At 41.3% G+C, this 15,267-nt stretch overlaps 1 protein-coding gene across 1 annotated transcript in view; it reads left to right on the top strand.

The window, feature by feature from the left end:
- Window positions 1–8,501, top strand: part of TMX4 (thioredoxin related transmembrane protein 4) — a 42,643-nt gene extending 34,142 nt beyond the window's left edge. The window contains exons 7-8 of the mRNA XM_059406557.1: window positions 3,081–3,144; window positions 4,330–8,501. Of these exons, the coding sequence (XP_059262540.1) occupies window positions 3,081–3,144; window positions 4,330–4,694 (429 nt within the window). The 3' untranslated portion in view covers window positions 4,695–8,501. The remainder of the gene's footprint in view (window positions 1–3,080; window positions 3,145–4,329) is intronic.
- The last annotated feature ends 6,766 nt before the right edge of the window (window positions 8,502–15,267 follow it).

Below are 15,267 nucleotides of genomic sequence, written 5' to 3' on the forward strand. Positions count from 1 at the left end.
ATAGCTATATATTGATATATAACTTGTTATGACAAAGCTGTACTTCAAGAAGCCAAGGAGGCTTGATTTTATTTTGCTGCAAATATGCTTACTTCATGCTATGGCTTATATCTGAGATCTGACTGCTGGTGTTAACTCCACAGGTGGGAATGGAACTCAAGATATGTCATTCATTAGGTCACATTAATCTTATTTCTAACCAATGTGACCCTGATGGTCTGGCCTAAAAGGATTTGACTTTGGATGTAAATCTGACTGGATATAAATATGCTTCTCTCATCTACTGTCTGGTGCTAGATTTTTCTAGCAGTGTATTTTAGAGCCCATGAATATGAGGCTTTTGAAGGGGGAATACCATGAAATCCTGGGTTGTTCTCAGTTGGAGTTGTAGAGAATGTAGGCTGTGTGTTAACCTATTGAAAGACCACTGGAAAGTCTTCTCAGCATCAAGAGTTTTTGAATTTTATCTTTGAGGTTAACTTTAAGTTCAAGAAATCAGGTCAGGCCTATGTCCTAAGTTCATTCAGAAACTTTGATTTAAATAGTTCAGAAAGGTTGTTAAGATTTGGCCTGAAGAAAGAAGAAAGTTGATTCTAGACTATTCAAGTGATTAAAGGATATAGAATACTATTCCTTAAAGGAAGTTGGGAGGAGAGCTTTCTTTAACAAAAGGATAATGATTTCAAAGCAGTAAGAGTCATACATTTTCTGGTAATCCATTTCCATAAAATACCAAACATTTATCTCTGATTCCTTTTCTACAACTGTAATATATATTTTAAAAAGTGCACAACAGCTAGAATTTTAGCCTTCAGGAAGGTCTGCAGCTGTGCCTTCTGTGCTCTGTGGCACCTTTGCCATTAACTGAGGGCTGAAAGCAGAGCCCAGGTGTGCAGTCGTATGGAGCTTGGTCCTGGTGTCCCTGGAAGTTCTTCTCTCTATGAATCTTTCTAGAGTTTAACTTACAGAGTGGCCAGCAGGAGCATGGTATTTTCCATAGAGGAGTGATTTCCTGATCAAATTACTGTTCCCCATAAGCCTAACTATTCTGTTTCCTACTTTTTCCTAATTTTAAAAAGATGAGAAGTCAAAACAAGCCTGCTAGTTTGGATTTTTGTTTGTTTTCTTGGTTGAACCTCGTTACAACTAAAATATGTTACTAAATGTTATTTTTCACCTGTAAACAAAGTTCTCAACCTCTAAATCTTACTCTAGTGCAGTTTTGTTTGTTTGTTTTGTTTTTGTTTTTTTCAGTTCTGAGCCATCTGTAAACTTGGTATTTGCTGAGGATCCTGCCAAACTTCTGGGGGTGGGGCCTGGTGCACCCAATTGCACCTCTCCTGGCAGGGCTCAGTGGAAGCTCCTACCCTTTGCTCCATGGGACTTTTGTTCCCTGAAGGCTGTTCACACCACTTTAGGGGATGAAAAAAAAAGTAACAAATGGCAGCTCCCTGATCTCCAGCCCACAGGCTGAAAGATCACTGCCCCTTCTCTTCAGTGCACCCTCAGGGAAAGGCAGTCAATCCCTTTTGTGTGCGCCAGACTCCTGGACGCCAGACTCCTGGACTCCTAGGGTGCTTGCCCCTCCAGACCCTCCTGGTAGGGAAGAGTGTCCCTCCCACCCACCCCCACCCCCAGGCCTGGCCACTGCTCTGGAGCATTTGCCTTATGGCTCGGCCCCATAGTGCTCCTCCCTGGGGAAGGAGCCAGATCTCGCAGGAGTTGTCACTTGCTTGGACCCCTGCTTGGTGAGTGGTCCCCTGATGGTCAATTTGGTGTAGCTTAGAAGAGCTGGCAGCTGGTGCTACCCACCCACTCTGGACCATGTCCATGGCCTTAAAAGCTGCCTCCTTCAAGTGGCCATTCTTGATCCTTCCCAAACCTAGAACTGGTTGTCGTATCTGTATCTCGTGAATATCTGTCAAAGTGCTTTATTCATTTTTTCTTATGGAATTCATGTTCTATATTGCTTTATAATTAAATCACCATTTTTTCCTTTTTTTTTTTTAACTTCTCCCTGCAGAAGTTGACATGATACCTGGAACCTAATGAACCAAATTTTGAGTAAAAAATGAATATACAGATGATAATAACTCTGAACACAAAGTAGGGTACTCATCTGATGTTTATGAAGTTGAATCAAAAGTACTATGACTTCTTTAGGTTCTTTAACATTTTAAAGCACCTTTTAAAACACTAATGTATGAAGTAGTAGTATTATTTTAAAGCCCTGCAATTATTCAAAGTAAAGGCACAGTCCAGGAGTTAGCTAGGTCCAAGAAGTGGATTGCCCTTCTAAACAGGCAGCTTCTCTCTGGGTGGATGTTTGTGTTGTGGGGTGCTGTAGGGGAAGGTGTGAAGAATGACTGCAGCTTATTCCCAGTCAGAGAACTGTGCCCTTTTTGACACAATCTGTAGCCTCATCACCGTGGCCCATGCCAGTCCGGGCGCGGAACAGAGATTGGGCGGAACCTGCCTCCAAGGAGCTTGTAGTTTACAAAGGGAGAGGGATGCATATAGCAAGTAGAAAGTGAGTCATGCTGCAGTAAGGTTGAAGACGAAGCCAAGGCAATCACTGTCTAAAATAGAGTTTAGTTCATATCATCAATGACTTTTCTCACAATTTATTTCTGTAGAAATTTCTTATGGTACTCTTAAGAATTCTAGCCCCTGACATCATCTTTTATTCAGTCAGTGGTTACCCATGGGTGAGAGGCAGCCATATGCAGACTAATTTTGTTTGGCCAGAGGAGTGTTTTTTTAAAAGACCATTTTAGGCTTGGCTGAGAGTATCTATTTTCTTATACCTGTTTGATATACCTATTTTTAATGGGCTCTCTATAGACATTTGACTTTGTGATCCCTGACTCCTGTTATATATTCATAATATTTTCCTACATTGTTTCATTTAAAAAATAGAAGATTCTTAATTGTATCCATGTCTTTTTTGAGGACTTTTGACCAACTGCTAATTAATTGTCTCTGAATGTCTGGTTCAAGAACCAAGGCCTACATTTGAGGTTCTTTACATTTGAGGTAATAAATATCTAGTCACTGTAAAACCACATTTTTCCCTCCAGGTCCTGGTGGTAATATCAGAATGTTTCTATCTACCATTTCCAAAGCATTTATCTGAACACACTGGTAAGTATGACAAACTCATGTGAATAGAGTATTTTTGGAATTCTGTGGTGTACCCTTTTGTGCTCAAAGAGATACTAGATTCTTCCCCTGTAATTCAGTAGGTATCCAAACCATCACCACTACCAAATTCTTTGAAATGTATTCTCTACATCAGATTTGAACAAAGGTTCTTTTTTTTTTTTTTCTTAAATTAGGGAATACTTCATTTTGGCAATTGTTTTTTCCCTTTAAGTGTATGCCCTTCATCAGTTAGTTGATACCTTTTCCTTCATTCAAACTGGAATGAAGGAGGGGAATTCATATTTATTGAGTCTCAACTGTGTACCATTAACTCTCCTAAGTCCTATAAGAACAGTTTTCCCAAATCCTTGCACTACCCCACACCATTTGTGGGACTCAAGAGCCTTGGGTTGGCATGCTTTTATTCCTAGTTTTGAGACTCTGCGTGAAGACTTTTATGAGACTTTATAATTGTTGCATTTTATGTGGGAGTTTAAATAAACTTCTGTTTCTTTTGAGTTCTTGAAGTTGTGAAGGCTTGGAGGCTTTCATAGATAATTAGAAAATATATTGCGTTTAGAATTCTTAAAAATCACAGAAATACAGTTTAAAGTAACTTAGGAAAAAAAGGAAAATTTATTAACACATAATTGCAAGATCCAGGGATTTCTGGCTTCAAGCACACCCCAAGGGATGTTGGGTTTCCGCTTCTAGGTGGCTGATTCAGGGGCTGTCAACAACCCTAACTCGCATATTATCAGCTGAACAAATCCTTTGGGAAGACAGAAGGCTTATCCCCTTGACTCTGGCTGAAAGCTCCTGGGAAGTCCTGTGATTGGCTTGACTTAAGTCACATTTCTCAACCAATCACCTGACTAGTGGGTGGGTCACAGAGTGTTCTGTAAGGTACCAAATACAAAGCATGAAGGAACCTTTGCCCTCTGTTCTTTACCAAAGTCAGCAGGGCCAGGGAAATCTCCAGACAGGATCAGGGAAGCCCCGGATGGAGGTAGGACACCATCAGCTGAGGTCCATGCTGTGGACTAGCACAGCTTCAGATTGGAGAAAACTGTCACGTACCCCCCCATACCCCCAACCCCGGCTTCATTTCACGACTAAACACCCTCGATGGCCTGCTGAGTGATCAGTTTATTGAGAGGATGTTCCCTTCTGTTCCCTCCACAGAGCAGACCCGGAAGTCAGAGGAGGCTCACAAAGCCGAACAGCCGCAGGACGCAGAGGAGGAAAAAGATGATTCGAATGAAGAAGAAAACAAGGACAGCCTTGTAGATGATGAAGAAGAAAAAGAAGACCTTGCTGATGAGGACGAAGTAGAGGAGGACGAGGAGGAGGACGGCTCGGTCGCCCTCGCGGAGGAGGAGAGGAATGACGCCCAGGACCAGGGGCCCCTGAGGGAGGCCCAGGAGGAGGGCGAAGCTGAGCCTAAGGAAGACTTGCCTGAGCCGCCCGGCGCCGCCCACACTGAGGTGGCGGAAGATACACTGAGGCAGCGCAAAAGCCAGCACGCCGCAAAGGGACCACAGGTCTAATGACAGTATTTCCGAGCATTCAGACCGAAGGAGTAGGTCCGCTTCCCTCGGGTCTGCAGTGTAAATCAAATCCTTATTTTTTCCTGAATGAGCAAGCTTCTCTTAAAAAAGCGATCTCTAGTCATGTAGTCTCTGGCATTGAGCCTCATGTAGGTTAATGAGAGCGTTTCAGGCATGACAATCAGGAAAGGGAGAGACAAACCGGGTGTGGGGATCTGTCCGGGGACTTGGGATGGGCACACCTTCACTGGCTTGAGGCTAGAGAGTCCTGACCAGGGAAAGCAGCCCGCAGGCGCCATAACACGAAAGCCAAGCACCACGACCATCCTCACAGCACATGGGAGGGAGTTCTTGCAGAAGTCTTCTGTGTTAGTATTTTGTTTTTGTCAAACTGTAAGAGATATCAGCCACGCGGTGCGGAAACGCTTTTCCAGAGATAGAAACCGTGAGGGCCCTGGATATTATGGTAGAAGAGAGCTTGGACGCCATCCAACTCTCCGATCCTCCTTTGTTAGGATTTACTTCTTACCTTTAGTATTTACAACTTTCCCACCACGGGCCTGCAGGCGCCCCACGCTCTTCACAATACTTCCTCAGTGAGCGGCCTCCGGCAGCCGCCGCTTCCCATCAGCCGCCTTCATTCTGACTTGAGGGTTTACATAATCCAGAACCAAAGCCCACGGAGCCGTGACTGCCAAGCGTCTTGAATGAAATGTTGTAACCTTTGGAGATTCAAAAGGGAAGCAGGGATTTTACAGGAGAGATTTTTGTTGTTGTTTGCCAAAACGTAGTAATTTTTTTTTTCCAAAAGATTCCTTTAGCAATATTCTTTTTGAAGCCAGAAGTGCCCTAAGTGTTGCCCAGGACAAGGTTGTCTTGTGAAGAGAACTTGAATACTTTGTTGTTTTGCTTCCATCTCAAGGGGTTCCCTGGCTCTTGAACCACTTTAATATTAACTGCAAAACCATTTCTGGTTTTCTTTCAGTGATGTGCTTTTGGTGAAAGAATTAATGAAAGTGAATATCTGGAAATGAAAGATTTGGTTTCGTTTCCTTCTTCCTTAATCTTGTAAAGAATTTTATCCCTGTAAATCTCTCAATACTCAATCTACTAAAAGTACCCAAGGGGCCCGATTTCTTTTAAAGAATCCATCCATCTACTTCTGCCTTACCTGATTTATGTCTTAGAATAAATTCATAAAATTAGATTCCAAGCTTATGAAAGATGTCTAAAGTTGATCCTACACCCCTTGGGTCCAGACAGAAAAACAAGTAATACAGGTTTATGAAATTCAAAAAGTTTCTGTCATCTTTATAAAGAAATATGCAATATACTCCTGTCTGGCTGTTTTGATAACCCTTACCTTGTATTAACTTTGAACACAGGCTCCCTAGAGGAGGGGGAGGTGCTGAGACCCTCCACCCTCGAGTGGCTGAATGGGCCTGTTGCAAGCCTCACACAAAGGGAGTTTTTATTCTGACAGAGTCCAATTTTTAGAGATGGTTATTTTTCATCTTTCTAACTCCGTTACCTGACAGTCTCATCCCCCAGTACTATGAAGTTCATGAGGAGTCGCCAATAGTTTTTCTCTTCGCAGCAACAGCACCTTGAGTTTGAGGCCATCACAGAACTGACAGACTGGGAAAACCTTGACTTTGGCTCATTTCCTACCCCTCCTGCCATGTACGTCTCTAACACATCCTCAGCCCAAGCACCATGGTTCTGATGGTGGCAGCTCCATCTCCCTGATCATGGAAAGCTTTTCTGGTTCATTGCTGAGCGGAGCCTGTGCTTCTCTCACTGGATTTCTTTCTCCTATAATCAGCTGAAACAAAGTTTTCAAAGATCATTAAGTTCAAGTTCAGAGGTATGGAATAAAGTTTTCATAGTTTGGCTTTTCTGCATAATACCTCCCCCCTTTCCCACTCCTCATATTAAAAAAAAAAAAAAAAGTTTTTAAAGTGGAGTATTTGACCAAAAGGGAAGGAATGAAGAAATAAAATCTATTTTTGCTTTTTATGAACATAAGGCCAATTTTCTACTGGACCCCAAATAATACCTAATTATACAACAAGAGAAATGTATGTTCTTTCTCAACAATACTTAAAAAAAAAATCGGAGGAAGAGGAGAAAACAGCTTAGAGAAGAAGATCCACGAAAAATTGAAGCTTCTGTGGCTATAGGAACCATTTTTTTTTTTTTAATATCCTGGCAAAAAGTGGGGTTTTTACTAAATGGCTGGAAAAGTACACATCTAATTTAATTTCTTTTCACTTACGGCCTGTAGGTTTGTTTCCAGTATTTACTGAATAAAAAACTACAGGGAAAAATGTCAACCTAAAATAATTTGAAATTACATTAACATTCCAATAGGCTTTTATGGATTTTTTTTCCTGGAGATAATCTATTTAATCCAGAAGTCAAATGTGTGGAAACATGATTTTGATTAAAAAAATAAAAAATAATCATGCTTCCCTATGTTGCAATATCAGTTTTCTAATTATAGAAAAGTATTTTATGTAAATCAAAATTAGGAAAATTAAATAAAAGTGACTATAGACTGTACTGGGGTGCAGTGTGTTTTGCATGAGTAGTTGGAGCAGGGTTCTTTTCTCTGATGAGAGGGAAAATCTGAAACTTCTAGCTACCTTTTATTAGTTTGTTTTATCATTCATCTCTTGCTAGATCTGCTCTACCACCCCAGCTTGCTTAGAGATCTCCTATTGGAGCTATGGATAGGCAATCCCACTTCTTTCTTTTTCTTTGAAGTCTAAGCACTGAATGGGGTAACAGGCAGTACTCATTCACTTCACAGGTCCCTAAACCTCACCTCACGGGTGCACACTTACACCTTATCTGGTGTGTAAGGGCCCAGTTAGCACAGGCCTCTCTAACTACAAAAAGAAATCCAAACTAACGACTGTAATAAAAAGTAAAGAAGCTTTAGCCAGGTTGGCTTTTAGCAGGGGAGAAAGTCAAATTTTGACCTTTTTATGGCCCAAATCCTGGTTGATAACTACAGCATTGCTGCGTGATTTGAGGATATGTAAGTCTGCAGAGCCGGCATCCTGTAAGACCTTTGGGAAAGGATGAGAAAAAATGTCTTCAAAGGCGAGCACTTAGCCTTTATGTTTTTTTACAACCAAGTCTTTAAGAGTGGAGCCTGTATGCTGCTTTCCAGGATGGCAAACATCAAAGAGCCCAAATATATGTGAACAATAAGGTCCACCGAAGATTTCAGTATAAAATGTTAAATTGGTATGAATTCAGGGAGAGAAAGAAGGGAAAGATTGGTGCTTTCGCTAATGTGTATCAACTCATCTCTGTCCAGCTCAGTATTGAAGTGTTATTTCTGCCAGTATTATAAGTGTGTAACAGACCCATCCTGTCAAATACAACATTTTGAAAAGTATTCATGTGAATCTTTTGTGCCAACGGAAAAGTTCCTTCTTGTTCAGCATTGTTACCTTAGTCTGATGTTTCAATCCTCTTCAGATCAGTTCCTCTTGAAAAACCAAATGATGATGAACCTTGATGGGGCAACCTTTTGAGCAGCTTTTCTGAACCAGGAGATTTGGTTAGAAGGCCTTTGGTGGTTTCAGACCGGCACATGGCCTTCAGATGGCTTCTTCTTGGTCAAGTTTCGTGGGAACTGTGCCCCTGCAAATGTGTGACTCAGATCATTTTCACATGTTTCTGATGTAGTTTCGTTGTATTTGTTACTAAATAGCTTCTTTGTGCAAATGCAGTTTTTACACTAAAAATGCTGTTTATTTGTATTGTAATACAGTATAAATTTGTTATTTATATTGTTTGTAATAGTCTTAATTATTTAGCTCAGTGATATTTAATTATGTTTCTCTTCATCCATGTGTTCTTTGCTTCCTCAGAGAGCATCTGCAGCATCTGGAACGGGGAATCAAAATACGAGTCTCGAGCAGTACACTGCTTGAATTACAAATCACCTTATCACAAAATTATATACAGTCTTTGATTATACATGTTTTTATTTTATTGTAAACTTCTGTTTGCATCCAAGCCTAATGATAGTGCTGAGTAAAATCAAAACAGTATATTACTTTTCATAGAAGTATTTTCACGAAAGTCATTTGCCTAGGCAGTAAAAAATACTGCTTTGTTAAAAAAAAATAATTTTCATGTGCCCATCCTCTGTCCAATCTGTTTGCTCCACCATCTTTCTTTTCCTCCCTCCCTCTCTCCCTCCCTCCCTTCCTTCTCTTTGACTTGATGAAATGCAAACCAGGTGCCTTTTAGTTGCTCCAGAAAGTGCTTCAAACCAAGAACAAATGCAAAGATCCAAGATCCTCTTTGTTATAGCCATTGTGTTACCTATAAAAATTCAATGTCACTCACTTCTTAGGTTTCCCTCAGCTCTGAGGTCTAGAGGTGGTCAGGGCTGGTGCAGATGGCTAAGAATGCTGCTAATACTTCAAGACACTGGGACTGACCTGGTCTCCTAAGGCATTCAGAAGACTGGTCTACGCCTAATCCTTCCTATCACCATAGCGTTGGAAAGGCACAAAGGAGAGGAGGTGACTCTCTTAAACCCCCTATGGGACTGAACCATGGATATTGGATTTTCCACTTTTGAAAGATGGTAAGAGGGAAGTGTAGTAAGAAGAAAATGACTGAACTTCCATACCACCCAGTCATTCCCTCAGACAGAATGGCTCAGTAGGCTCATTTTTCTATATAGAGAAGACTATCCATTATGCAGTGTCTCACCATAGGTGAACTTAGTCATGCATCCTTGGTGGGAACAAAACTTGCAGCTTTTGAAGTCAAAAACCCTGAATTGCAAAATGCAATCCCCTGCTTTGGCCCAATCTTGAAGACTCTGGAACATATTCCAAAATAATAGGAATTCTTTCTTAGAACATGTGAATTTCTCAAGATTGATAGCTATTAGAGAGTCTACACTGTGTTAACAGACTCCCAAATCTCAGAGGCTTTAAGAACAAGAATTTTATTTCTGCTTCTCTTAGGTCAGGTTAGCCATCCCAAATAACAGTAGCTATGCTTTGTGCAGGTTTTTCTGGGACCCAAGTCAAGAGAGGCTTTGCTGTAACATGGTGGCTTCAAAGGCAGCTATGGCCATTTTCATTCCATCAGTCTGAAGGGAAGAGCATATGGAAGAGGTCTTCTGGGAGATTTCAAAGCCAGGCTTCCAAGAGGCACACACGCATTACTTCTTTTCTCATTCCTACAAAAGGATCTAGTCACAAAGTCATGGGGTCAAGCCTAACCAAAAGGGAGGCTCAGATATGTCATCTTGCCATGTACTTAAGAAGAGAGAGATTAGAGAGCTGACCTCTTTGCCACAGAGACTTTATTCTACCTACCTGGGTCACCTGCCTGTCTCACAAAGAGTAAGCAACCGAGAAATGTCAGCCACGTGAAAGTGCAGGTGGCAGGAGAGGGAGTGATGCACATGGCCCTGTGCTTTTTGGCTTCCTTCTGGACTTTGCTATATTTGATCTTCAAGATACCAGACTTTTCAAATGATGAGTGGGGTGTTTCAGAGAGTTTATATTTTATTGGGGAAGATGGACATGAATAAGTGGGATAAGAATTACAAAGGGAGAAGTTAAGGGATCTATATGGGCTTATGCAAAAGGAACCTGATCTAGATGAGAGTTTAAGTGGTACATGGGACCAGGAAACATGATGAGGGGTTGCTGAGGCAGAGATGGATTTGGCACCCCTCCAAGACATGTACATGTGTAAGCTGCACACGTGGAAAGATAGGACCAACATTTATCTCAATGGGAGTTTCTTTGCTGAGCCATCAGGATAGATTCTGGGTTTTGGTTTTCCTATTGTATGAGGGAGTGATAGAGAAACAGTTTCTTATTCCTTTACCAGGCTGATGATGTGACTCTCCAAGGAGTATAGCATTTCCAAGACTTACTTGACATGCACTGTTGTAGAACAGAAAATTTGAAAACCCTCCCACTATAACAATTCAAAATGATGGCTAAAATATAACTGACCTCTTTTTAAAGGCCGAGCTGATTGCAAAAGAAAGAATTCACAGTCACCCAAAGCCATGATGTAAAGTGACATGGTAGGGGGACTGCCTTGGTGGGGGTGATGGTGGTGGCAGGGGACAGCTGCTGCCCTGGGTACCCATGGATTTTACTGGCCACAGTGGTCTAGGATTAAGGTCTTGACTCTAGTGAGGTTGGAAGTTGAAACTGAAACTCCATGAACTTCCCAGCTACATCCCCAGTGGGAACACAACAATCTCTTCTCTAGCACAGGGCCACTGCAATAAAGTTCATCCATCTCAACCTGGTCTATGTGTCCAAAACTAGACTTCCCTGAGAAAGTGTAACCATGGGCCTAACTCTTACCTATTGAAGTTTGAATTTACACTAGTTTCATAGTCTCAAAAGTCCATAAACAGAGATTCTAATAAAAAGCTTAATGGGGAAAGGTGACATACTAGCAGAAGCGAGCACTAAACTATGTGCTCTTAGAAATACCCTCAACCTGGCCTTAAGATTCTCATAGATGAAGCCCACTTAATATGAACTCACAATCCAAAATGACAAATTACACAAGGAAACTATTAATCAGCAGAATTAGATTTGCCCTAATCCTTGAAATCCTATCAGATAAAAACATTAAACTCTCACAAATGATTTTTAAAAAAGAGGAACATAAAACACAAAAGAATAAGGTGCTTTCCCCCCCTCAGAATAATGTATTTTAGGGGCATTTGAATGACTCAGTCAGTCATGCCTCTGACTCCTGGTTTGGATTCAGGCCATGATCTCAGGGTTGTGAGATCCAGCCCCCTGTCTGGCTCTGCGCTCAGCACTGAGTCTGCTTGGGATCTTGCCCCTCACTCTCTTTCTGACCCTTCCCATGCTTTCTCTCTCTCTCTAAAATAAAGTCTCTAAAAAAGAGAATAATGTATTTTAGGTTCATGTGTGCTGCATGTTTCAGTAGCTCAATCTTTTTTACTGGCATATCTCGTGTGAATATGTAACACATTTATCCATGTAAGGTGTTTCCCATTTTTGTTTGGCCCTTTGAATCTTCTGACTATGAGGCATTCCCAGAGCTATTTTCTCATAATCTTTGGTAGAAATACTGGAGTGAATGTTAGAAATTTATTCCTTAGGATTTTCCAAGATTTGTTCTCATATCACTAGCAAGCAATGTGTATTACCTTTGTCAGGAGAAGATGCTTGAGAAAACAGATGTGGTGCAGGTCTCCCTGGGTTGAATTCTGGGTCCACTACTTGCCAGTGATGTGAACTTGAGCAAGTTACCTAACTTCTCTGTGCCCCATCTTTATAGTGGGGTGATAAGGGACTTCCACATCCATTAATGAAGCTTTAGATAATTTTAAACAACCTTCCTAAATAGAACAACTAGAAAAGCTACTCTAAAATACACACACATACATATACATATATTTATTTATTATATATTTTATATAGTTATATATACATATATATTTATATATGTGTATGTTAAGATATTAATATAAATTTTAGACACACACACACACAGTGCTTGAAGGCATCACCATTTACCAGATGGTGAAGGAGTACCAGGCCAGAATCTAGGGGAGATTGAAAGGTCAGAAATGCCAGGCTGGTGTTCAGGGCTGCTTGTCTGGGGGGGAATTTGTTGTTTCTAGGAGCAGGGGTAGAGAGTGTGCTGAGAGGCTGAGTGTTGCTTTTGACAACTTTGGCTGGCTGAGGGAACAGGGATTGGCTGAGGATGGGAGGGCCTCTGAAACTCCTTGTTTGGGTTGGGTCTCTGAAAGAACGCACACTAAGGATGAACCAGGAGTAGACTGGCCCCACAGCTCAGCTATGATCTGCCCAGCTCCTGAAAACAAGAGGAGGTGAACCTGGAAGCAAGTACTAATGCTGGGAGGAAATAATTTGGTAGTGATCGAATTCTTCTTAAGTTAACTGGGGGGTTCTCTTGCCTCTTTTACTTTGCTGTAAGGTGTGATTCCATGATCTTAATAAATCTTGGGGCTTATATAGACTTGTCTTTGTGAATCATTGCATCCAAAAGATCATCATCTTGCAATCAAAAATCAGCAATGATTTCCTTATTTTCCTTTCACTATCTGCTTCTTTTAAGCCCCAAAGCAATTCCTTACCCAAGTCAACACTACCTGCCTCTTTCATTCTTTATATATGCTATGGTATCCCCAAAATGTGGGCATTGATTGCTGCCTTTCCCTTTCCATTTCCCTTTTACTACTACCTTTCCATTTTTCCCCTTTCTGGAGAAGGACCCTTTCTCCACAGATCCTTTCCAATTCAGTTAACCCATCTTGGCTCACAAGTTTCTTTCACTGTAAATTAGGCCACAGAGCTCTAGGAAAATAATAAATACCAAAATGACATTGCCAGGATTCTCCTTGATTGGGAGGAGAGGTGGGAGGGAGGTCGTGAATGCCCATGTGTCAAAAGAAATTGTGCCTATGTGCCTATTACACTTTCCATCTGCTGCCCCCAACTTCTCTAGTTTATTCTGGAGGAACTGTCAGATTTATTCAGGAGGAACTGTCAGATTCAGCTGCCTCTGCCAAAATTAATCATTGTCCTTTCCAGAAACACAGGAAGCAAAGAATGGGAAAACTCCCTGATGGCCAACATGTCAGATGCAGTATTTAACCATCCCCCACCCCTGAGAATCTCCCCTCCTCTCCTCCAGTTGCCCTTTTTCATGTAATGAAACATTATTCCTCTAATAGACATCTTGAGGTAGAGACTGTCATGAGATGTTCCTCTTCTCCACAACAGAAGCAAATATTGGCTATGTACGGTCCTCTAAGTTTGACCAAGCATGCTAAGAGTGATCCCTACATGGACTCACCTGTGTTGGGTTCTTTCAAATCTACTTTCATCATAGGAAACCTACTTGCATTTTGCTGCCCAATCTGCAAGAAGAGCTGTATCTCAGGGTCCCTGATTAGGATTTGGATCCTATTTAGCGCAAACATGGGAAGAAGTGACTAAGATGGAGCATCCTTGCTAAAACTTCTAGTATCCTGGATCTGCTCAATGCCTCTGGTGCCAGCCACATTAGGTGATCCTGAAAGCCATTACAATTCATTCTTTATCCTCCTCAACCTAGGTCTGCTTCACCAATAGCGAGAATTCATAAGGCTCTTGCTTTGGGATTAAAACCCAGCAAAACATGGCTCACTCACCTCTTTCTTTACTCCAACCAGTAGATTTGCCAAACTTCATTCCATCATCCCTGGTGCAATCCACTTTAGGAATTCTTCCAGCCACTTCTTAGGGGGAACGTCCTCTCAAAAACAACCATAACATTAATGGCAGCTTTTTAAAATTTTAGCTTTGACTTCATAAATCATCCCTGGGGGAGATTGGTAGATGCTAGCATCTCTATTTTTGTGTCTGTGCATCTTTGTATCATTTTGTTGGATTATCAACTCGGGGTTTTTACTTTGGCCCTTTTTTGGCATGGCATTTCCCATAAATTTCTCAAGTTTCTGGGAGCTATTATTCTGTTGCACTGGTTCCAAACCCTGCTTGAAGTTGACTTCCACGACAGCAGCCAGAAGCCCCTGGAATGAGTCTGTTCACCACCAGTGCAGCAGGAAGGTTTTGACCACTCCAAGCAGGACTAAAATAGGCCGCCTTTCTCTACTGAGAAAGGAATATAATTTCTTAAGAAGTTAGATGGCCATTGAAATTGTTTTAAAACTAATGTCCCGTTTGCAATTTCACAAAGGAAGTTTTTTGTTTTTTTAAGACAATCTCAATTTAATTCATTATATTTGCTTCACAAATCTGATTTCCAAGCTGGAGCTGTTTTTCCTTCTTCCCCTCCCAGTTGCTGTTTTCATTTCAGCAAAGCCTCAGCCATATTGCCATGACCTCTTGAGTTACTTCAAAAACCCACTCTTCGGTTCCCTCTCCTTTATTTCATTGTTGCGAGGGTCTGGCCTTCATACCAAAATGCACCATTGACTCAGGTGATAATTGAAGTCAAGGTGCAGTTGGAGATCACATCACAAATTCCAAAGACTTGGAGATTCACGCCCAAAATGTAACCCAGATACATTTAGTGACCCTACGTGGTTCAGTCTTTCCAGCCAATGCAACACAGCCCAGGAACCAGAAACATAATTCTATCTCTGGAATAATCCTAAGGAGGGTCCAATTTATTACCCATGAAACTTTTGTAAAAGCCCCCACTCCATCTCTCTGTTTTGACTGCTCTTCACCTTCTACCCCTTTGCTCATTCTCTCCCCCTACAAACTTTTCCCTGGATTCCTTTTAAAGAAGCTCTTATTTTTTAACTCCTCTTTCCCCTTTCCTTCCATGTCTCATTTTTTTTTCTCTTTTCACAGATCTCATTTCTTTTCTCTTTTTATCTCGTTTTTTCCTTTGGCCCCTTTCTTCACCTGACTGCTTTGAGTTTATATAACAAGGTCTAGGGGGAAGGAAGAAGACAAAGGAAGAAATGGAATATAGTAAAGCTGCTCCTTGCTGGGGGGAGATGATCAAATATTCATAAATTAATACATTGTCCCTGTCA

This window comes from Mustela nigripes, chromosome 7 (assembly GCF_022355385.1).
Source record: "Mustela nigripes isolate SB6536 chromosome 7, MUSNIG.SB6536, whole genome shotgun sequence".
NCBI lineage: Eukaryota > Metazoa > Chordata > Mammalia > Carnivora > Mustelidae > Mustela > Mustela nigripes.